At 35.6% G+C, this 23,381-nt stretch overlaps 1 protein-coding gene across 10 annotated transcripts in view; it reads left to right on the forward strand.

Annotated features, from left to right (window-relative positions):
- Positions 1-23,381, forward strand: part of APAF1 (apoptotic peptidase activating factor 1) — an 80,423-nt gene that overhangs the window by 18,334 nt on the left and 38,708 nt on the right. For 7 of the 10 annotated variants that reach the window (XR_001855539.3, XR_005062591.2, XR_005062592.2 and 4 more), the window contains 9 exons: positions 7,146-7,384; positions 7,774-7,941; positions 8,675-8,806; positions 11,075-11,188; positions 11,513-11,697; positions 15,075-15,201; positions 16,137-16,262; positions 18,329-18,460; positions 21,483-21,608. Coding sequence is in view for 6 of the 10 variants with exons in the window: in XM_037023085.2 (XP_036878980.2) it covers positions 7,146-7,384; positions 7,774-7,941; positions 8,675-8,806; positions 11,075-11,188; positions 11,513-11,697; positions 15,075-15,201; positions 16,137-16,262; positions 18,329-18,460; positions 21,483-21,608 (1,349 nt within the window). In the remaining 4 variants the exon portion in view is untranslated. Of the gene's footprint in view, positions 1-7,145; positions 7,385-7,773; positions 7,942-8,674; positions 8,807-11,074; positions 11,189-11,501; positions 11,804-15,074; positions 15,204-16,136; positions 16,263-18,328; positions 18,461-21,482; positions 21,609-23,381 lie in introns of those variants that run through there. The other 3 variants (XM_073213663.1, XR_012121532.1, XM_073213665.1) reach the window with 3 other exon arrangements.

Below are 23,381 nucleotides of genomic sequence, written 5' to 3' on the forward strand. Positions count from 1 at the left end.
GTGTGTGCCTGTGGACTAAGTATTAATCCAAGCTAGACAAGGGCAGCAAAACATCCACGGATGCAGAAGATTTCTCTCAAAACAGGGGGGGTGAGGTTCTGAGCCTCACCTCTGTTGATCCCCAATTTCTCACCTGATGGCCCCCCTGCGACTGTGCCTTTCTTAGGTTGTTCCTCCCTTGAGGAATCTTACCCGTCTCTGGCTAACCAGTCATCTTCCGGGGCCATACAGGGAAATGTAAAGTTGGTAAGTGAGAGAAGCCATATTGTTTGAAAAGGTTAGCTTTTTACTTCTTTGCAGATTTATGCCCTGTGGCTTCTATGCCCAGCACTTGTCTCGAGGTATCTTTACCACCTGGAGGAATTATGATACTCGGTAAATTCGATATGAGGCACGAATTCTATTGAAGGGTTGTAATTAGGAAGGAAGAAGAAAAGCTATAGAGGTAGCATATGGAAGAAAACATGATCTGCCCATTTTTTAATAGGGTTATTTGCTTTTTGGTTGTTGAGGCTTGTGAGTTCTTTATGTATTTTGGATGTTAACACCTTCTTGGATATGTCGTTTACAAATATATATATATATATTTAAATTAATTAATTTATTTTGTTGTCATTAATCTACAATTACGTGAAGAATATTATGTTTACTAGGGTCCCCCCTTCACCAAATCCCCCCACAAACCCCATTACAGTACTGTCCATCAGCGTAGTAAGATGCTGTAGAATCACTACTTGTCTTCTCTGTGTTGCACAGCCCTCCCCATGCCCCCCCCACATTATACATGCTAATCGTAATGCCCTCCCTTTTTTTCCCCACCCTTGTCTCTCCCTTCCCTCCCTTTCTCTCCAGTCCCTTTCCCTTTGGTAACCGTTAGTCCATTCTTAGGTTCTATGATTCTGCTGCTGTTTTGTTCCTTCAGTCTTTCTTTGTTCCTATAGTCTTTGGGTTTGAGGTGAGTCTCTTGTAAGCAGCATAGAGATGGGTCTTACTTTTTTATCCATTCTATTATTCTGTATCTTTTGATTGGTGCATTCAGTCCATTTACATTTAGGGTGATTATTGAGAGAGATGTACTTATTGCCATTGCAGGCTTTAGATTCGTGGTTGCCAAAGGTTCAAGGTTAGCTTCTTTAGTATCTTACTGTCTAACTTAACTTGCTTATTGAGTTATTTTAAACACTGTCTGGTCATTCTTTATTTTTATTCCTTCTTATTCCTCCTCCTCCATTCTTTATATGTTGGTTGTTTAATTCTGTGCTCTTTTGTGCTTCCTTTAACTGCTTTTGTGGGTAGTTGATTTTTTTTTTTGCCTTTAGTTCGTATTTGGTTGGTCTGCTTTCTTTGCTGTGATTTTATTTTCTCTGGTGACATCTATTTAGTCTTAGAAGTGCTCTCATCTAGAGCAGTCCCTCTAAAATACCCTGTAGAGGTGGTTTGTGGGAGGCAAATTCCCTCAACTTTTGCTTGTCTGGGAATTGTTTAATCCCTCCTTCATATTTAAATGATAGTCATGCTGGATACAGTATTCTTGGTTCAAGGCCCTTCTCTTTCATTGCATTAAATATATCATGCCATTCTCTTCTGGCCTGTATTGTTTCTGTTTAAAAGTCTGATGATAGCCTGATGGGTTTTCCTTTGTAGGTGACCTTTTTCCTCTCTCTAGCTGCCTTTAAAACTCTGTCCTTGTCCTTGATCTTTGCCATTTTAATTATTATGTGTCTTGGTGTTGTCCTCCTTGGGTCCTTTCTGTTGGGAGTTCTGTACAATTCCATGGTCTGATTGATTATTTCCTCCCCTAGTCTGGGGAAGTTTTCAGCAATTATTTCTTCAAATACACTTTCTATCCCTTTCTCTCTCTCTTCTTCTGGTACCCCTATAATGCAGATATTGTTCCTTTTGGATTGGTCACACAGTTCTCTTAATATTGTTTCATTCCTGGAGATCCTTTTATCTCTCTCTGCGTAAGCTTCTATGTGTTCCTGTTCCCTGGTTTCTATTCCATCAATGGCCTCTTGCATCTTATCCATTCTGCTTATAAATCCTTCCAGAGATTGTTTCATTTCTGTAATCTCCTTCTGGACATCATCCCTTAGCTCTTGCATTTTTCTCTGCAGCTCCATCATCATGGTTATGAGCTTTATTTTTAATTCTTTTTCAGGAAGACTGGTTAGGTCTATCTCCTCAAGATTTGCCTCTGTGATCTTGGTCTGTATCAATTTCTTCTGCCTTTTCATGGTGATAGATATATTTGTGGGGAGCTGGCGCATGTGTTGGGTAAGAGAAAGTCCCTTCTTGCCAGTTTGTGGCCTTCCTCTCCTGGGAGGACAGCGACCTCTAACGGCTTGTGCTGGGCAGCTGCGTGCAGACGGGGCTTCTGATCTTGCCCGGCCACTAATGGAGTTTAGTGCTGCAGTTGCTGTGGGCGTGGCCTGCCTCAGGCTGCTTCTCCAATGTGGCAGAGCTGCATTGGAGGGGAAACGGCTGGGAGGCTGTTTATCTCCGTGAGGGGCCTCCGAGCTCCCTGCTGCCCAGGGGGTTAGAGTACCCAGAGTTCCCCGGGATTCCCAGCTGCTGGGCTAAGTGTCCCAGGATGCTTCCGTCCATCTGTGGGGTCCCTGTCCCTTTAAGACTTTCAAAAAGCACTTGCTTTTCTTTGTCCTGGGGGTGCCAGCTGCGGGGACCTGGTCACAGGTCTAACTGTCCTGTTTCCCTAGTTTCCAGCACCCCACGCACGCACTGTGTCTGCACTCTGGTGCGGATGGCTAGGGCTGGGTCTTTAGCAGTCCTGGGCTCCCTCTCCCTCCCCGTTTTGACTCCTCTCCTCCCACCCGGAGCTGAGGGAAGGGGTGCTTGGGTCCCGCTGGGCTGCGGCTTGTATCTTACCTCCTTCGTGAGGCACTGGGTTCTCGCTGGTGTGGATGTAGTCTGGCTGTTATCCTGTGTCTTCTGGTCTCTCTTTTAGGATTAGTTGTATTTGTTGTATTTTCAAAAATATATATGGTTTTGGGAGGAGATTGCTGCTGCTCCACTCACACCACCATCTTGGTTCTCTCCGTTTACAAATATATTCTCCCATACTGTAGGATACCTTTTTGTTCTGCTGATGGTGTCCTTTCTGTACAGAAGCTTTTCAGCTTGATGTAGTCCCATTTGTTTATTTCTGCTTTTGTTTCTCTTGCTTGAGGAGATGTGTTCAGCAAAAAGTTATTCATGTTTATACTCAGGAGATTTTTGCCTATGCTGTCTTCTAAGTGTTTTATGGTTTCATGACTTACATTCAGGTCTTTGATCCATTTTGAGTTTACTTTTGTATATGGGGTTAGACAATAATCCAGTTTCAGTCTCTTGCATATAGCTGTCCAGCTTTGCCAGCACCAGTTGTTGAAGAGGCTGTCATTTCTTCATTGTATATCCATGGATCCTTTATTGTATATTAATTGACCATATATGTTTGGGTTTATATCTGGGCTCTCTATTCTGTTACATTGGTCTATGGGTCTGTTCTTGTGCCAATACCAAATTGTCTTGATTACTGTGGCTTTGTAGTAGAGCTTGAAGTTGGGGAGCATAATCCTCCCAGCTTTATTCTTCCTTCTAAGGATTGCTTTGGTTATTCAGGGTCTTTTGTGGTTCCATTTGAATTTTAGAACTATTTGCTCGAGTTTGTTGAAGAATGCTGTTGGTATTTTGATAGGGAGTGCATTGCTTTAGGCAAGATGGCCATTTTGATAATATTGATTCTTCCTATCCATGACCATGGGATGTATTTCCATTTATTGGTATCTTCTTTAATTTCTCTCATGAGTGTCTTGTAATTTTCAGGGTATAGGTCTTTCACTTCCTTGGTTAGGTTTATTCCTAGGTATTTTATTCTTTTTGATGCAATTGTGAATAGAATTGTCTTCCTGACTTCTCTTTCTGCTAGTTCATTGTTAGTGTATAAGAATGCAACAGATTTCTGTGTATTAATTTTGTATCCTAAAACTTTGCTGAATTCAGATATTAGATCTAGTAGTTTTGGAGTAGATTATATAGGGTTTTTTATGTACAATATCATGTCATCTGCAAACAGTGGCAGTTTAACTTCTTTACCAATCTGGATGCCTTTAATTTCTTTGTGTTGTCTAATTGCCGTGGCTAGGACCTTCAGTATTATGTTGAATAAAAGTGGGGAGAGTGGGCATCCTTTTCTTGTTCCTAACCTTAAAGGAAAAGCTTTCAGCTTCTCACTATTAAGTATGATGTTGGCTGTGGGTTTGTCATATTTGGCCTTTATTATGTTGAGTACTTGCCCTCTATATCCATTTTGTGTTGAGAGTTTTTATCATGAACGGATGTTGAATTTTGTCGAATGCTTTTTTGACATCTTTGGAGATAATCATGTGGTTTTTGTCCTTTTTGTTGATGTGGTGGATGATGTTGATGGATTTTTGAATGTTGTACCATCCTTGCATCCCTGGAATAAATCCTACTTGATCATGATGAATGATCTTTTTGATGTATTTTGAATTTGGTTTGCTAATATTTTGTTGAGTATTTTTGAATCTATGTTCATCATGGATATTGGTCTGTAATTTTCTTTTTTTGTGTAGTGTCTTTGCCTGGTTTTGGTATTAGAGTGATGCTGGCCTCATGGAATGAGTTTGGAGGTATTCCCTCCTCTTCTACTTTTTGGAAAACTTTAAGGAGTATGAATATTAGGTCTTCACTAAATGTTTGATAAAATTCAGCGGTGAATCCATCTATCTGGTCCAGGGATTTTGTTCTTAGGTAGTTTTTTGATTGCCATTTCAATTTTGTTACTGGTAATTGGTCTGTTCAGATTTTCTGTTTTCCTGGGTCAGCCTTGGAAGGTTGCATTTTTCTAAGAAGTTGTCCGTTTCTTGTAGGTCATCCAGTTAGTTAGCATATAGTTTTTCATAGTATTCTCTAATAATTCTTTGTATTTCTGTGGTGTCTGTGGTGATTTTTCCTTTCTCATTCCTGATTCTGTTTATGTGTGTAGACTCTCTTTTTTTCTTAATAAGTCTGGCTTGGGGTTTATCTATTTTGTTTATTTTCTCAAAGAACCAGGTCCTGCTTTCATTTATTCTTTCTATTGTTTTATTTATTTCTTCTCTAATCTTTATTATGTCCCTCCTTCTACTGACTTTGGGCCTCATTTGTTCTTCTTTTTTCTAGTTTTGTTAATTGTGAGTTTAGACTGTTCATATGGGATTGTTCTCTCCTGAGGTAGGCCTGTATTGCAATATACTTCCCTCTAAGCATGGCCTTCACTGTGTCCCACAGATTTTGCGGTGTTGAATTATTGTTGTCATTTGTCTTCATATATTGCTTAATCTCTGTTTTTATTTGGTCATTGATCCATTGGCTATTTAGGAGCATGTTGTTAAGCCTCCATGTGTTTTTTGGTTTTTTCATTTTCTTTACATATTTTATTTCTAGTTTTATCCCTTTGTGGTCTGAGAAGCTGGTTGGTACAATTTTAATCTTTTTTTAATTTACCGAGGCTCTTTTTGTGGCCTAGTATATGATCTTTTCTTGAAAATGTTCCATGTGCACTTGAGAAGAATGTGTATTCTGCTGCTTTTGGGTGTAGAGTTCTGTAAATGTTAGGTCTGTCTGTTGTAATGTGTTGTTCGGTGCCTGTGTCTCCTTACTTATTTTCTGTCAGGTTGATCTGTCCTTTAGAGAGAGTGGAGTGTTGAAGTCTCCTAGAATGAATGCATTGCATTCTATTTCCTCCTTTAATTCTGTTAGTATTTGATATGTAAGTGCTCCTGTGTTGGGAGCATATATATTTATAATGGTTATATCTTCTTGTTAGATTGACCCCTTTATCATTATGTAGTGTCCTTCTTTGTCTCTTGTGACTGTCTTTGTTTTTAAGTCTATTTTGTCTGATACAAGTACTGCAACTCCTTTTTTCTCCCTATTAGGTACATGAAATCTTTTTCCATTCTTTCACTGTTAGTCTCTGTATGTCTCTGGGTTTGAAGTGAGTCTCTGGTAGGCAGCATATGGACGGATCTTGTTTTTTTTATCAATTCAGTGGCTTTGTATCTTTTGATTAGTGAATTCACACCATTTACATTTAGGGTAATTGTCGATAGGTGTAGTTATTGCCATTGCAGGCTTTAGATTTGTGGATACCAAAGGTTCAAGGGTAGCTTCCTTACTGTCTAACATTCTAACTTAATTCACTTCGTATGCTATTACAAACACAATCTAAAGGTTCTTTTTTTCCCCCTCCTTTTTTTTTTTCCTCCTCCATTCTTTATATATTAGGTATCATGCTCTGTACTCTTTATCCTTTGACTGATTTGGGGAGTAGTTGATTTAAGTTTGCATCTGCTTAGTGATTGATTGTTCTACTTTATTTACTGTGGTTTTGTTTCGTCTGGTAACAGCTATTTAGCCTTAGGAACACTTCCATCTATAGCAGTCCCTCAAAATACACTGTAGAGACAGTTTGTGGGAGGTAAATTCTCTCAAGTTTTGCCTAGCTGAAAATTGTTTAATCCCTCCTTCAGATTTAAATGCTAATCTTGCCGGGTAGAGTATTCTTGGTTTGAGGCCCTTCTGCTTCATTGCATTAAATATTGATTTGTATTCATTTTAAAGGCAATGCATATCCATTTTGAAACATTTAAAAATGTGTGAAACGTAAAGAAGAAGTAGAAATTACCCATAATCTGAAAATTAATACCATCATGAGAGTATATCTCTTTCAGTCTTTAAGGACATATAAAGCTTTGAAAAAAAATTGAAGTTATAATGGTATGCATAATTTTGAATTTGGTCCTTTTTTTGTGTAACAAATCTTGAGCATTTTCCCATGTTAAATGCCTTTTGAAAAAGTTTACCTGTGGCATAATATTGTGGTATACTTTAATTTGTCCAGTCATTTCTCTGTTGAGATTTTTCACTATTTTAAATAAATGCTTTATGAATATCTTGAAATATTTCTTACTTCTAATGACTTACTTAAATACCTGAAGTGAATTTTGAAAAATTATGTATATCTTAAGGCTTTGGATAACATGTAGCAGAAATTGTTTCTTAAGAATAAATTGATTCTTAATTTGATGTAGTACTGAAATGAGACAGTATTAACACAGTGATTTTGTTTTTATTTTTAGGATCTCCTCTTGTAGTGTCTTTAATTGGTGCACTTTTGCGTGATTTTCCCAACCGCTGGGCATATTACCTCAGGCAACTTCAGATAAAGCAATTTAAGAGAATAAGGAAATCTTCATCTTATGATTATGAGGCTCTGGATGAAGCCATGTCTATAAGTGTTGACATGCTCAGAGAAGACATCAAAGGTTATTACACAGATCTTTCCATCCTTAAGAAGGATGTTAAGGTGCCTACAAAGGTAATAGAGGGGCCAGTAATCCTCATCATTGGGTATTTATTTATGACACTTCATACTGAGAGTATTGTTGCAGAGGACGTTGAAAATTTAAGACCTGTGTGGCTGAGGGGAGGGGCTGGAGGGTGTTAAGAGTCCCTCTGCTCTTAGTGTCATGGGCATGGTGTTGGATACACATGAATTATGTATTTCTTAGTGGTTTTTGTGAAGCTGAAGAACCATTTGACTTTCTCTTTGCTGTCTTGAGGGTAGAAAAGAGCTGCTGCTTATGAAATGGAGCTATTTTTACTCAGGACTTTAAGATATGATTTTTTTTTTGTATGTTAACATCTTGTCTCCAATCCTAGTAATGGTACTTTTGTGGCATATTAAATGCTTAAAACGATTCCTAGGTGTTATGTATTCTCTGGGACATGGAAAATGAAGAAGTGGAAGACATACTACAGGAGTTTGTTAATAAGTCTCTCTTATTCTGTGATCGGAATGGAAATTCATTTTGTTACTATTTACATGATCTTCAAATAGATTTTCTTACAGAGAAGAATTGCAACCAGCTTCAGGTACCTGCTTGTCTGTGCACTTTTTTTTTTAAACTTTTTATTTTGAAATAATTTTAGACTTACAGAGAAGTTGCAAAATAGAGTTTTTATGCCTATACATACCCTTCACCTGGCTTCCCCCAATATTTGTATCTTACGTAACTGTAATACAGATACCAAAACCAGAAAATTAACATTGATACAGTACTGTTAACTAATCCACAGACTATATTTGAATTTCTCCATCTTTCCCATTAATGTCCTTTTTGTGGTCCAGATCAAATTCAGGATCCCGTATTGCATATAATTGTTGTGTGTCCTTAGTTTCCTCATATCTGTAAAAATAACTCAGCTTTCTTTATCTTTCATGGTCACTTCTGAAGAGTACTAGCCAGTTGTTTTAGTATGCTGTTCCATAGTTTGGGTTTGTTTCATGATTTCTCCTCACTAGATTGAGTTTATAAATTTTTGGCAGCAATCCTGCTGAAGTGATGTTGTGTTCTTCACAGTGTATCGTATCAGGTTACTGATGGTGTCGTCTTATTAATAAGTGAGGTTAATGTTAATCACACCATTAAAAGTGGTATCTGGAGTTTCTCCTCTGTAAAGTTACAGTTCTTTCCTTTTGTAATTAATAAGTGTTTTGTGAGGAGAAACTCTGTACATTCTTAAATAGCTTTGGAAACTGTAATTACTGTGATGCTTAGGTTTTGAAATTGTTTCTGTCCTCTGAAATGTTCCGTTTGGGCTTCAGGAACTGCATAAGAAGCTGATTACTCAGTTCCAGAGACATCACCAGCTACATACTCTTTCACCAGATCAGGAGGACTGCATGTATTGGTATAATTTTCTGGCCTATCACATGGCCAGTGCCAAAATGCACAAAGTAAGAGGACTCATTTAAAAATTATTTTCTTTATCTCACTTTTCTTTTGTCCTATGTTTAGAATTTTCTTTTTTAGTAAAAATAGGATTATAGCCTATGAAAGTATTTTTGTTTTTGTTGCTATTTATATCTGCACTGATTGAAAAAGGTACCCTAGTTACTGCAGTAAGTGAGCCTTCTAAAAATTCACTCTCTTCTTACCAGTAGCTTTCCTATATGGGCAGTATGGATTTGTTTTTAAGCTTTGCAAGGAAATGGAGGATGGGAAAGTATATTCATTCATTCAACAAAGATTAATTGAGTGCCTGTTAAATACTCATATTGCTCTTCATTATGAAGATATACCTCCCCCAGGCACAAAGACCCTGTTCTCATTGAGCTTACATTCTGCAGGACCTATAAATTTATGCTGTCAGAGGGTAGTAAGTGCTGAGAAGAATTTAAAAGCGTGGGAGAAGAAAGAAAGTGATGCTGTAGGGACAGAATTGTCATGGTTTGCTGATGGATTTGATGCACATTACAAAGTGACTCCAACCCTGTGCAATGGCAAGGGTGGAGTTCTTGTGAACTGAGATGGGGATGACTGGGTAGGACAAGTATTTTTTTGGAAGTATTGAGTATTGAGTGGATAATTGGATATATGAATCTGGGGTTTCTGGGGGAAAATCATGGACTACAGGTAAAATTTGGGAATCATCAGCACATAGATGGTATTTGAAGTCATGACTGCCAGATAACTACTCAAAATGTTAACATTTTGGAAAACCATATGTACTTTGAGTGATTTTTCTGTACTTAGGTAATTCTCTCTTGGTTAAAAAAATGGTTTATTGTTGTAGCCTATTCTTTTCACCTAGCAGAATATAGTTTACGTTTAATGACCTACATTGGAATGAAGGTATTCCAATAAATATCTCTGCCCTTATTTACTTAACTGTTGAACATTTAGGTTGTTTTCATTTTTTTCCCTTTAGGATGCTGTAGTGAACATTCTTGTCTGTCTTTTCACCTCTATTATTTCCTTTAAAAAGTACTTGAAGTGGAATTACTGGGTCAATGCACCTTTTAAAAACTTACGATGTGTGTGATAGTGTGGCAGGATTCAGTTTCTTCTCACTTTTTTAGCCTTTTTTTCTGATTTTTAGAGGTAATGGTTTAGTTTCATTGAAAACATTTAGAAAAAAATGAAAAGAAGGAAGTGAAGATCACAACCATTGCTAATACTTTGGGGTATAGTTTTCTAAGTCATTTTGGCTGCTTGGATACACACACTGTTCTTTAAAATCAAAGTTGGATTGTAGTATAAATAGAGTAGTATATCTTATTTTTTCCCACTTAATTGTATTTCATGGCCATCTTTTTATGTCAGTTTATATAGACTGACATAATTTTTAAAGGTGCATACTATTTTCATTGTCTGTTGGCCAGTTGGTTTATGGCCAATTGTTTAAGCATACTTATCTGATTATTTTCTTAAGACACATTTTTATAAGGGTAATTTGTGGGCCAAATGGTGTGTACAATTTTAATTCTAATACAGACTACCAAACTGATTTCCAGAAGGGTACTCTCATAGACATCCCTACCAACAGTGTACAAGTCTGTTCCTTCTTGATTCTAGCTAATACCCTTTTCATTCCTTTTAGTCTTTAGAAATTTGTTATTAAAAAATGTTAAATCTTTGTTGTTTCACTTTGATTACTGGTGAGGTTTTTGCCCATTTGTACTTTTTATTTTGTCAAGTGGCTCTCATCTGTTGCCTTTACCTATTTTTCTTTTGGGGTGTCTCTTATTTTATTAGAATTTTCTATAAAAAATAATATTAAGCCCTCATCTATTAGATGTGTTGTTAATAAACATTTTTTTTCCTGGTTTATTCTTGTCTTAATTTTATTTATATTGTTTCCTACTTATTGAAGATTTGAGTCTTTATGTAGTTAAATCCACCACTGTTTTTCTTTTTGGTATTTTGCTTTGGTGTCATGTTTACAAAAGTTTCTGTCACCTCAGGGTTACAGAAATATTTATCTATGTCTCCCAGTATTGAGGTTTTCTACTTTATTTTTAAGTCTTTAATCCAACTGAAATTTATTTTGAGTTAAGGTGTGTGGCCCATTTTGTGTTTTTTGGAACTATTCCTTTTCAATGCTTCCTTGTCCTTAAGTTACAGATACCTGCTAAGTTTTTCTTGGTATTGTTAGTATAATAATTGAAGACTCAAAATTCTTTTTTAACAGTGCTCCTCATCTTACTTTTTTTTTTTTAAAGGAACTTTGTGCTCTGATGCTTTCCCTGGATTGGATTAAAGCAAAAACAGAACTCGTAGGCCCTGCTCATCTGATTCATGAATTTGTGGAATATAGGCATATATTGGATGAAAAGGTATTACATTAATGTAGAAAATAAGTCCTTAAAGGACATCTCATTTTGATATTTAATTCTAGGTTTAGTAGTACGGATGGCAGGATAGAAGGGGCAAAGTGGTTTTTTTTTTTAAAGGTGTTAAGAAAGTACTATTTTCTTGATGAGATTTTTATCATCTTCTTAAAAGTCTGAAGAGGGTCACTATATATTTATTATCTAAATGGTTGACTTTAATTTTAACTCATATTTTATTTAAGTCTTTAATGTGACAAGATCACAGAAACAGAAAAATGTTAGATCTGGCTCTGGTTATGTTTCTAAGAGATTTCAGTTTGTTCATAGGAGTGTGCAGTGTGTGAGAATTTCCAAGAGTTTTTATCTTTAAATGGACATCTTCTTGGACGACAGCCATTTCCTAATATTGTACAACTGGGTCTCTGTGAACCGGCAACTTCAGAAGTTTATCAGCAAGCCAAGCTGAGGGCCAAGCAGGAGGTCGATAACGGAATGCTTTACCTGGAGTGGATGTAAGTAGGTTAGGGGAGAAACCAAAGGGAGCAGAGTGCTAACTATGTCATTATTTTTCAGGTAGTGTAAAGTTCACTCCAGGAGGATGTAACTCCTTTGGAAAGGGTAGGAACTTCTAATAAGTATTCTTACTTACTGAAAAGTTCTAGAGAAGTAAGCCTAGGAGAAATATGATGTTCAAAGAGTCCACAGAGATAGACGCTTTCTATAAGGCATTTGGACAAATAGTCCTAAATATTAGTACCAAATGCTTTACCTATTCTAATACAGTGTATTAGTGAAGAGCATGAGCTTTGAAGCCACAAACCAGGTTCGATTCTCAATTCTTAAACCTAATAGTTTTGTGATTTTGAACAAGCTACAGGTTATTCTCCTTTCTCGTATGTCAAATAGAGATAATAATCTTTGAGGTGTTATTTTTGTGAATATTTAAATGAGTTGCTGGTTATAAAGTGATTTTTGCCTTTCACATATCCCTTTATTAAACTTCTACTGAATCTTGATTCTTCTAACTCTTGTTCAGTTTTCTCTTACCTTGATTTTATCAGTTAGTAAAGGGAAAGGGTAAACTGCCATCTTTTTAATGCCTGTTATATACTTTATGCTCACATATATTACCCATTTTATCTTCATAACAACTTTATAAGGTAAATACTATTTGCCACATTTTACAGATGAGAAAATTGAGGCAGAGAGGTTGAGACTTTGACTAAGCTCATGTGGCTTGTTGAATGGGATTTAAACCCTGGCTCTCTCTAGCTTTATGTTCTATGCTCTTTCTATATGTCATGCTTCTCTTATTGCTAGAAATAATAAATATGAATGGTTGTCTTTTTACATGTATGATTTATATAAAAATTTAACTGTAGGTTGAGATCTGTGATAATTATAGCCCTGGACCCTTTTTCCAAATAAATCAGGTTGCTATGGGTGATTTCCCTAATTCAGTTTTGTTCTACAAACATTTGAGTTTTTCTGTTGTGCTAAGCACTGTTAGTAGGTTCTAAGGCTCTCCCCAAGGAGCTCAAAATCTAGTAGTAAAAGAAAAAAATTTAAGCAAATAATTAAAATATAATGTGATAAGTACAACAATAGAAGTATGTATAAAATAGAAGTAAGATTGAGAAATGGGTTCTTGGTTTCCAAGAAATTAACTTGGATAGGTGAGGAATTCTGGGAAAGTTCCATGAAGGAGGGAGTTAAAACAGTTTTTTAAATTTAAAATTAAATTTTCATTTTTTGTTGGTTTTATTTTTATTTTAAATTAATCTGTTTCTGATTTAAAAAATCAAGTAATAGAGGGATATAAAATGAAAAGTCAAAGACTCCCTACCTTCCCACTTCTCAGAGTTAACCATTCTCTAATACTTTCTTGGGAAGAAGTTTACTCTCCCTCGAAAGCAGCCCCCTTACTCTCTGAAGCTGGATTACTTGTTTACTCCATATCATAGCATTGTGTCACTTTATGTCTTTTTATTTGTTTTTTCTCTTTTACTGGTCCATACATTCTTAGTATAGAATAGTTAGGAGGTTAAACTAACAGACCTTGTTTGGCTCTAGACTGCCTGGGTTTGAAACTCAGCCCTGGTATTTATTAGTTGTATATAACTAGGGAAAATAATTCAACTTCTCACCTACGAAGTACTATTTCATAGCATTGTTGTGAGGATTAAATGAGTGTGTGTGTGTATAAACATACACACATAGAGTACTTAGAATACTACCTAGTTCATAGAAAGTGCTCAGTTAATATTAGTTGTTGTCAAGAATAGCATTTAGCATTTTGCCTGGTCCATACAGTTGGTATTCAGTAGAAATTTGTAGAAGATTGACTGAATTCATGTTTTAGTTCGTGGCTGAAATAGAATGTTAATACTTGGTCTGATAATAAAATGGGCATGGACTTAGTTTTTATTATGAGTTGTTGAGTTTGTTATTTTTATCTGTTTCTTTTTTTTCTATCCATTGCATTTCAACCTGTGATATTCTCTCATAGAATGTTTATTCATAACTATTTTTAATTGGATTTGATCAGGTCATTCAAAAAATGCTCCATTTCAGTACTAGAAATAACTTTTTTTTTTGTAGAAAGGTTTAGATTAATATAAGCTTAAATTTAACTGAGTTTCAGCTTTCAAAGAAATTGTTCATTCATTCACTTATTTCTCTAGTACTTCTTATCCATCAACTACAGGGCCATCATTGTGACAGGTCACTTTCTGACTTTGGGGAATTGAGTAGATAGATCAAGAGGGAAGAAAGGGTATTTTTAGTCTGATTTTCTGAATTTTTCTGGTGACTTATCTGTTTTTCTTCCAAGTTCTCATTACTCTAGTTGTTATAGTTTGTTTTATTGCCTCTAGTAAAGTATACTACTCCTAGGCAAAGACTCGGTCTGATTTAACTTTGTGTTCCCTTTTTTCAGCTGTCTTGTATGTGGTTCCTTTTTTTAAAGAATAGTAACAATGGCATCCTCATGTGCCAGGTGGTGTTTAGAGCTGGTATTATTCAGTTTTACATACAAGGACATTGAAACTTACTAGGTTAGGTAATATGCCTAAGTGGATGAACCTAATAACTAGTATAAGTAGGGTTGCACTTGTAGGTTTATTTGACAACCTTTGATTCTTAAAATAAGCATGATACCATTTAAAATATTAACTTGTACTCAAGTGACTGGGTGTATGTATGTGAAATTATGACACTGTTTTAATACTTCACCGTTTTGAGTATATGCTGCATTCCTTTACCCTTTAGCTCATGAGAAATAATATCTGTATTATATTATATACTAGTGGAATAGTTAGTATTCATTAGATTAAGACACAAAGAAAATAGTATTCATTAGATTAAGATACAATGAAATGACTGCCTGAATAATCTATTGTCTGAATAATTGCAGTTACAAAAGAGTAGTTTTAAAGTACATCATTGTAACGGTGGGTGTGTTGTCATACTTTAATTAGGAAATGAGCTTCATTTGGCTGTGGCTTCTTTCCTATTAAAAAGGTGGAGTTTTTTTTAAGATATCTCTACATAATGTTTACTCTGCACATGATATTATTAATGTATCAAAGGAAAATAGAAAGCAACATGTGTTTTATTAACTAGATTTCTTCTAACATACTGACATTTGTGACACATGAGAGGCTGCTTGATATAGGGCAGCATTTCTCTTAAAATGCATCTTCTGTTTTATATTATCCTTTTTTCTTCAGGTCACCTCTGCTGTCATTTGCATGTTGATATTTAATTTTAAGAAATTTTTATTTTTGGAATATAGCTATGTTAAAAGACAGTTTACTTTATTACTGGAAGGAAGTGTTACTTTTATTGTTATTTATCAGGTTTTTGTTCACTTTTTCCTTGTATGTAGAAACAAAGAAAACATCAAGAACCTTTCCCGCTTAGTTGTTCGCCCCCATACAGATGCTGTTTACCATGCTTGCTTTTCTAAGGATGGTCAAAGAATAGCGTCTTGTGGAGCTGATAAAACCTTACAGGTAAAATGTATCTCTTGAGAAAATTTGATGGGGTGTACTCAGTACTGTGCATGTCAGAATATATTTCAATCCTGAAATTCAAGAAAATTGCACATTAGAAATAGAGAAATCTAAATCTCTTGAACATTTTATGAACACTTTCTCTAGAGATTTAAAAGGTATGGTTGTGTGTTTTCATAATTCTGAACTTGCTAGTTGCCTTTTACCCTAGCAGTTAGGTACGCTCATCCATGAGCCAGCTAAAGGTGGTGAGGAGATGATAATTGTTAAAAAATATAAGTACTTCATAGCAGAGCGAAAGGGCTCTGATAAAAAATGCTGATTAAGTAAAATACTTGTTTTATCACAGGCTCAGGCATATATTTCTGACTGTCAGTAGGAGTTGTACTAGATTATTTCCTAGTGTGGTTGAAATAATTTCCATTAAGTTCTCATTTGCTTTCAGAAAATATGAACAAGTGTTTTTCTTTAAATTTGTACTCTACCTTTTGATTTTGAAGGAAATATCAAATTAGTTAAAACTATTATATCTAGGATAGCTTTAGTCTTTGCAAGATTATGACTATAAACCTTATTTCTATATGTGTCCTTTATTACTAATATTACTAATTTTGGCTTTTGAGCCCCAGAAAGAAAGACATTGAATAAAATGTTCTTTCTTTGATTGTTAAGAATTTGTCAGATGACTCTCAAGAACTGAAACTATACGCTGCTAGTTCTCTTTATTGATATCACAAACATTTGACAATGGGTAGTTCTCTATTTATATTAAGTCATACAAATTCTGACAGAATTTCCAATTTTTTGGGTGATTTTGCCAAAGTTTATTTCTGTTGCATAATTACACTCGTTCAGATCTTTTAAAAAAGGATTTTTATTGAATTATATCCCACAGTTAAGTGGGTTATAATTAGACAAGTTTGTTGCTTGTGCAGGTGTTCAAAGCTGAAACAGGAGAGAAACTTCTAGAAATCCATGCTCATGAGGATGAAGTGCTTTGCTGTGCATTCTCTTCAGATGACAGATTTATAGCAACCTGCTCAGTGGATAAAAAAGTGAAGGTAGGGAAATATTTTTCTTTTGAGTTGTGATTACCGCAGAATCCATTTTCTTTTTCCATAGTAGAGGCAGTAAGATAAGTAGACTGTTGCCTACTGATATGCTAACTTGAGGCAAACCATTTTTTATCCATTGTAAATTAACACAGTCTGGAAATCCTTTTTTTCTTTTTTTAAAGCACCAGCAAAAATGCCTAGGTTGATCAGCCTGAGATATTTGCCAGGCAACTGGGATAAACAATTACAAATTAGTACAACTGTCTGCCATTTATTGACAGGTTCTGTGGGTTAAATACCAGTTGAAATCTTTGAGTGCATTGTGATTGGATATGTTGCTGCACAGAATTATTGTCTGAGATCAGATTCTTCTTCTAAAGTGTATAATTTATGAAACGCAACCCAAATTTTTTTTCCCCCTCTATGAACTGGCTTACATTCAGTGCAAAACCAGATGGATGAAGAAACTTACAATTAGGTTACTAGTCTAAAAAGTAAACAGAGAAAAAAATAAGCACATACTAATTTTTTGTTAGTTATTCTTTCTTGTCTCTTATCCCTAGATTTAGCTTTTTTAGCGAGAGCAATTCTGTGGAATTTAAGAGAAACCAAAGTCTAAGGGAATGTTTTATCTGATAATGGGGGGGAACCTCACTTCAGGCTTTTTTCAGAGTGGTTGTGGAGTGCTGAATCTGGCTAGGTGAGGTGGACCTTAGTGGACCTGGGAACAACAAAGTTGGCTTAGGAGTTTTACTGGAGTTTGCACCCACTTGAAGAGGGCTTTGGAGGGTCCAGAAAAATTGAGAGCTCAGAAGAATCTACCTCTTGATGCACTGGACTCTATAGGTGGCTTTAAAACCAACCAGTTAATTCACTCTGTAGCCCCTACTTTGAATTGAACTTGGAGTTGGCCATTTGGTACAGTTTGAAGTCAGAGCTATGTGGGGTAAAGAAAATGCTGTACTGAGTCTCTGTTTTCTAAGCACTTCAAATATAAAGCACAAGGCAGAAATACTTATTAAAGAACTTCAAAATAAAATTAACTCTTTGGACCTCTGGGGAGTGCTTTCACAAGACAAAAAGAAAACTCTTTGAGAGGGACATTAGTACCTCTAAGAAGTTCATAGCCTAGTAAAGCTTCATTAGGTAATTTGTTTTGTTTATTAGTTGGAACAGACTGCTTAATTATCTTAACATAACTAGAATGATTACTTTTTATTGAGAATTTAATACTGTTTAAGGCTTTATACTACAAACTTTTTTTATGTTATCAATTTTTCATAGCAACTTGCAAAGTAAGTATTCATCACATTTTACAGATGTGGAAACAGGTTCAGAGATGGAGTCATTTGCCCAAGCTCACATCAACTAATAACTAGTGGAGCCAGGGTTAAAGCTAGGTTGCCCTTAGAAGCTAAAGCCTTTAACTTTTTCACTGAGCCATCTGCCTTTACTTATTTATTGGTATCTCGAGGTCAGTAAAACACTTACCATGCCCTTACCTCATTTGATACTTTGAATTGTGTAGGACAGGTGTAAGTATCCCCATTTTACAGAGGAGGGAACTGAGATACAGGTAAATTAAGGGCTTAACCAAGGACACACAATTGTAAGTGACAAAGCCAGGCTTGGACTTAATCCTTCCTATCTGAAGTCCATTATTCCATCTCCTTTACAGAATCTCTCTGTCTACTGTCATTTGTATGAACATGTGAAATCTTGCCCTTGAAGAATGTAATGTTTTCATGAGTTTCTAATTATGCTATAGAAAGACACATGTATAATTGTTGAATTACTATGTTGTATACCTGAAATCAGTATAATACTGTATATTAACTATCCTTCAGTAAAAAAAAAAGTAAACAGTAACAAAAACATCTCAGCAAAATACTAACATATTTTAGGGAAGAGGGAGGTATTCCTTAGCAAAATGTCCGACTGGGAAAATCTGCCAGGCAGGATGGATAGCATCCTCAGACAGCTCACATTTGCTTTGCCCCTCTGGTCTTCCTTTGAAAGTAAGAGATTGTCATAAATTTTATTTTCTCTATTCTTTTTGTAACTCAAACCAGATTTGGAATTATATGACTGGGGAACTAGTACATACCTATGATGAGCATTCAGAACAAGTCAACTGCTGCCACTTCACAAACAACAGTCATCACCTTCTTTTAGCCACTGGGTCAAATGACCACTTAATCAAAGTAAGTATGGATAATGAGAATTATGTAGATAAATTTGATAGGTGCAGCAGAACATCTATTTTTATTTTCTTATTATTAATCAGGGTTCTTTTGGTTGAAGTGATAGAGACATTCATAGTAGCTTAAGCAAACAAGAAAAAGGATATTATTGGCACATGTAATTGAAAAGTCTTGAGGGACCATGGCTTCAGGCATAGCTGATTCCAGAGGCTTAAATTATGTTTTTTTGGCTCCAACTCTCTGTCCATCTCTAGACTCTGTTTCCTTCTTTGTTGATTTGGTCATGTTCTCTCGGTGTGGCAGGAAGTACGGCTGTCTCTAGCTCCAGGCTTACCTGGGTCTTGCAGCTCCTAATCACAGAAGAAGTGAAACTTGCTGTTTTCCAAATCCCATAGATTCAATTTTAGAGAAGACTCTGACCTGGTTTGGGTTACATGCTCATTGCTAAATAACTCTAGTGGCCAGTAGGATGGAATCCTTGGATTGGTTAACAAGTTTAGCCATGTAGAAATGGGACAAATCAAGTGAAGTCTAGTCTATCTGAATTATAAGTGGGGGGCTTGATTCAAACAGAGAGGTTCTATTATCAGTAGAAGGAAAGAAAAAGTGTGCTGATAGGAAAAAAAGAAACATACAAAAAATAGTGTTCATTACATGTTTGATAATATTTTATAATACAAATTATAAAATATTTTTTAATCTTGTTTGTGGCATATTGAAGATAGATAAAATTTTCTGAGGTTTCAGAAAAATCAAACTTCTTTTGGACTATTTTTTGGTTTCTGCTCTTAATGTCACATCGTCTTTGCAGTGGGACATTGTATTTTGTGGAGGGGTGGGCAGAACATTTCAGTTTAGAAAATCTCATAGAGTATTTTGATATTTAAATAAGCTATTTAAGAAAATATAGAAAACTTTGAAAATTATATCACACACACACACACAAAATATAGAAAACTTTGAAAATTATATCACACACACACACACACACACACACCCCACACTCCACCCCCCTTGCAGGAACCTTAATCTTTATCTTATTTTTTCTCCAAAAGAAAACTTAAATATATGCTAACTGACACACACACACACACATACACACCCCTCTTGCAGGAACCTTCATCTTTATCTTATTTTTTCTCCAAAAGAAAACTTAAATATATGCTAACTATGTAAAAGAGATAAAGCCCATTGGCTCTGGTGGAAGTGGGGGTATGGGCTTACATTTCTACTCTATCTCTTGTTCCCTCTCTTGACCCTTCCCCCACCCCCACATAGTGCCTTTCATGCATGATTAGAGAGCAAATTTGAAAACACTGGATTGGATCAAAGTAACAGACTAATGTAGTAACATAAAATTAACGCAGTTATAGTTCACTTTTACTCAGAAAAGCTTTACCCTATTGAATAAACCCACCTCCAAAAAGACTATTGTACTATTTCAGGAAAGCTTGCTTTATTTGAATAAACCTACCTCTAAAAAAAGACTTCTGTAGTGTTCTGTAGTGTTTATGACTAATCTTTGATGTTTCTTCTTCATTTTGTGGAGTGAAGAAGTTTATATTTCCTGCTTTTAAATACAGACAAAAACCTCTAAGATCTGGTAACGGGATATTGCTAGTCAACAGTTTTCATTAAGCGCAAGTTTTACTTTAAGATCTGCCATACCGTACTTGCCATTACCATGAGGCCATTACTAGTAGAAGCTCACTTCTGCGATTCTTAAACTGAGAGAAACCAGTGAAACTATAAATCTGAAGTCCCCGTGTAACTTGCCATATCAGAAGAATTAGGTTTACCTAAGACTGGGATAAAGAAGCCAGGGATGGAGATGGGCTTACCTCACTTATTGATCATTTTCAAAGGATTTTTACCAAGATTAATTTTTGGCGGATGAATGATTTCTTCTTCTGTGTTAATCTAGTAAGCTTAAATCATGGGAGATGGCTGTAGCACCTTTTAATTTACAATTTTTATACTTTTCAAACATATTCAAAAGGAGAGAGTACAATAGTGAACTCATGATATCCACTGTCTAGCTCCAACAGTTACCAATGTTTTACCAACCTTATTTTATTCCCCACTGCGGCCACCCATTTTTTTTGACTAGAGCATGTAACAGCAAACCAGATATCATGTCATTTCTCCCACAGTACCTCAGCATGCATCTCTAAGGTCTTAACATTGGGACCATGCCATTATCACAGCTAACATAATAAACAATAATTTTGTAATATACCTGGTCCATGTTTACTTTTCCCCATTAGTCTCAAGACATAGCTTTCTACCATAAGGTTTATTGGAATCAGAACCCAAACTTCAGGTGGCATTTGGTTGTTATGGCTCTTAAGTCTCTTTTATACTGTAAAAGTTCCCCTTCTCTGCCTCTATATTTATGCCATTGATATATTAGAGAAATTGACTCATGTGTCCTGTGGAATGTCCTACATTCTGGATTTGGTTGGAAGTGTCGTATAACTAGTTCTTCTAGTCCCTTATGTTTCCTGTCATGTCAAATATATTTATATCTGTCTTTGTTATCTTTGCACTTTTTTGAGTCATATTTTAGAGTATAAATAGGTGTTAGCCTACTTACTAGACTCAAAGTTTGCATTGGGAAATCTTGGAAATGACCATTTTTAGGGTTGAGTAATCTATGAACTAAAAAATTTGGGGACAATTTATTTTATGTACTACTTATTGTAGAGCTGAATAAAATAATAACTATTTAAATGACTGTTAAAATAAGCAGTAATTGTCTAGTTATTTAGTGCTCAGACTAAAATCATAGGTAAACCTTTAAGTCCATTAGTAGGTTTAGGTGCTGATCTAAGGGTCATCCAAGTACTCTGTTAATCAGAAGTTCACCCTTGAGTTTGACAACTTTGTGTTACTGTGAATTAAACATCTTTCTGTAACTGAAAAAGCTTAAGTGGGAGGGAAGGAAGAACTTTAAATGATTTCTAATTTTTCCTCATTCAGTACAAGTTTTTTAGTTACCTTTTTTATCTTTCTCATATAGCTCTGGGATTTGAATCAAAAACATTGTCGAAATACCTTGTTTGGCCATACAAATTCAGTCATTCACTGCAGATTTTCACCAGATGATAAGCTTCTGGCTAGTTGTTCAGCTGATGGAACATTAAAGGTATGCTTTTGTTCATCATTAAATGGATTATAATTTTATGGTCTTATGATTTGGTTATGGAACTAGGTTTGTTTTTCACATTTCTGTAGAAAACGCTTTTTAAGTACTGTATTAAAAACTATGGTACAGCTAGGCTTATCCGGTGCATATCTGAGGCTCTTCACCACCTTCATTCTGCCACCTCTGTTCCTATGAAATTTGTTTCTTTCAGCCCCCACACATTAATTGTCTGTTCTAGGCAAGGTAATTTTGGGGGCTTATTTTGGCTACTGTTCCTATATGTATGTTTCATTAGTCTTTCTTGGAATTTTTTTTTTTGCCTCCAATTCCCTTGTCCATATTTTTTAATGACCCTTAAAACTTTATGCAAAGCTTTCTTCAGAAAGTGTTCTCTTACAAATCCATCCATCTGGTTCTGAGTCATTCTGTCTGTCTACCTACCTACTTGCCCACTACCTACTGATCCACCTGCCTATGTCTGTATATATAGATAGAAACTGCTCAATTTGTCTTCTAATTTCCACTTGTAAATCTGCAGTTCAGTCATTTTCATGTGTCTTTTATCTCTTCGATAAGGTTGAATATAGGTTTATGATCTGTAGAGACCATGTTTTCTTGTTGTTGTATCTATCTGAAGTTCATAATACTGAATTGTACACAAAATGGCACTCAGTAAATTTTCTTGACATATACTTCTTTCAGAGAAATACTTGAACCCTCCTGGGCACTATTTTGTTTGTTAGGGTTGTTAGAGGAGGAGATTTGTTAATGCTAATAGGTGACTTCTGAATTACAGTAAGGTGAAGACTTTTGATGCTGATCCTTTGGTTGAATCTGTGATCTCTCCTTGTTGGCTGAAAACTCTTTTTTGTGTAAATTTCTTGAGGGCATCTAGAAACCCTCTCGGGTAGGCTTCTACTTTATACAATTTCCTAGCTGTTGGTAGATGTTGGGAGCTTTCTTAGTAGAATATTAAAGTAAATGGTTTTGGCCTCTATGACATGTAATCTACAGGCACAAATATCTGTTTCCTTTAGGATGACAAGGATCAGAGGTTTTGCAGAATACCCTTGGATAAGTTAAGGCAATCCTCTTCTGAGAGAATCTTTCAGTCCTAGGAGCCTATTATTTCTTGCCTTTTTTTTTTTTTTTTAAGGAAAAAATTCGTCCCCAGCATTATTGAGGTATCATTGATACATAACATGGTGTAAGCATAAGGTGTGCAGTGTGATGATTTGAAGCACATATATATTGTGAAATGCTTAGCACAATAAGGTTAATTAACACATCCTTCGCCTCATAAAATTATCATTTTTGTTGTTGTAATGCTGAGAACACTTAAGATCTACTCTCAAAGTAATGTTCAATTATATAAAATAGTGTTGTTAACTATAGTTACCATGCTGTACATTAGATCCCTGGGACTTGTGTCTCCTATAACTGGAAGTTTGTACCCTCAGACCAGCATCTCCTCATTTCCAACAGCCCTCAGCCCCTGGCAACCACTATTCTTCTCTTTGCTTTCTACACTTAGGTGACATCATATAGTATTTGTCTTTCTCTGTCTGACTTACTTCACTTAGCACAATGCCTTCAGGATCCACACATACGTTGTAATATTAGGATCTCTTTATTTTTTTATGGCTGAATAATATACCCCTGTGTGTGTGGGTGTACACATATAAGTATATATGTACCATATTTTCTTTTTTTTTTTAATTGTCTTTCGGTTTATGTTGTTAAATTCTCTACAGTTGTTGTATGTTACCATTC

This window comes from Manis javanica, chromosome 10, assembly GCF_040802235.1.
Source record: "Manis javanica isolate MJ-LG chromosome 10, MJ_LKY, whole genome shotgun sequence".
NCBI lineage: Eukaryota > Metazoa > Chordata > Mammalia > Pholidota > Manidae > Manis > Manis javanica.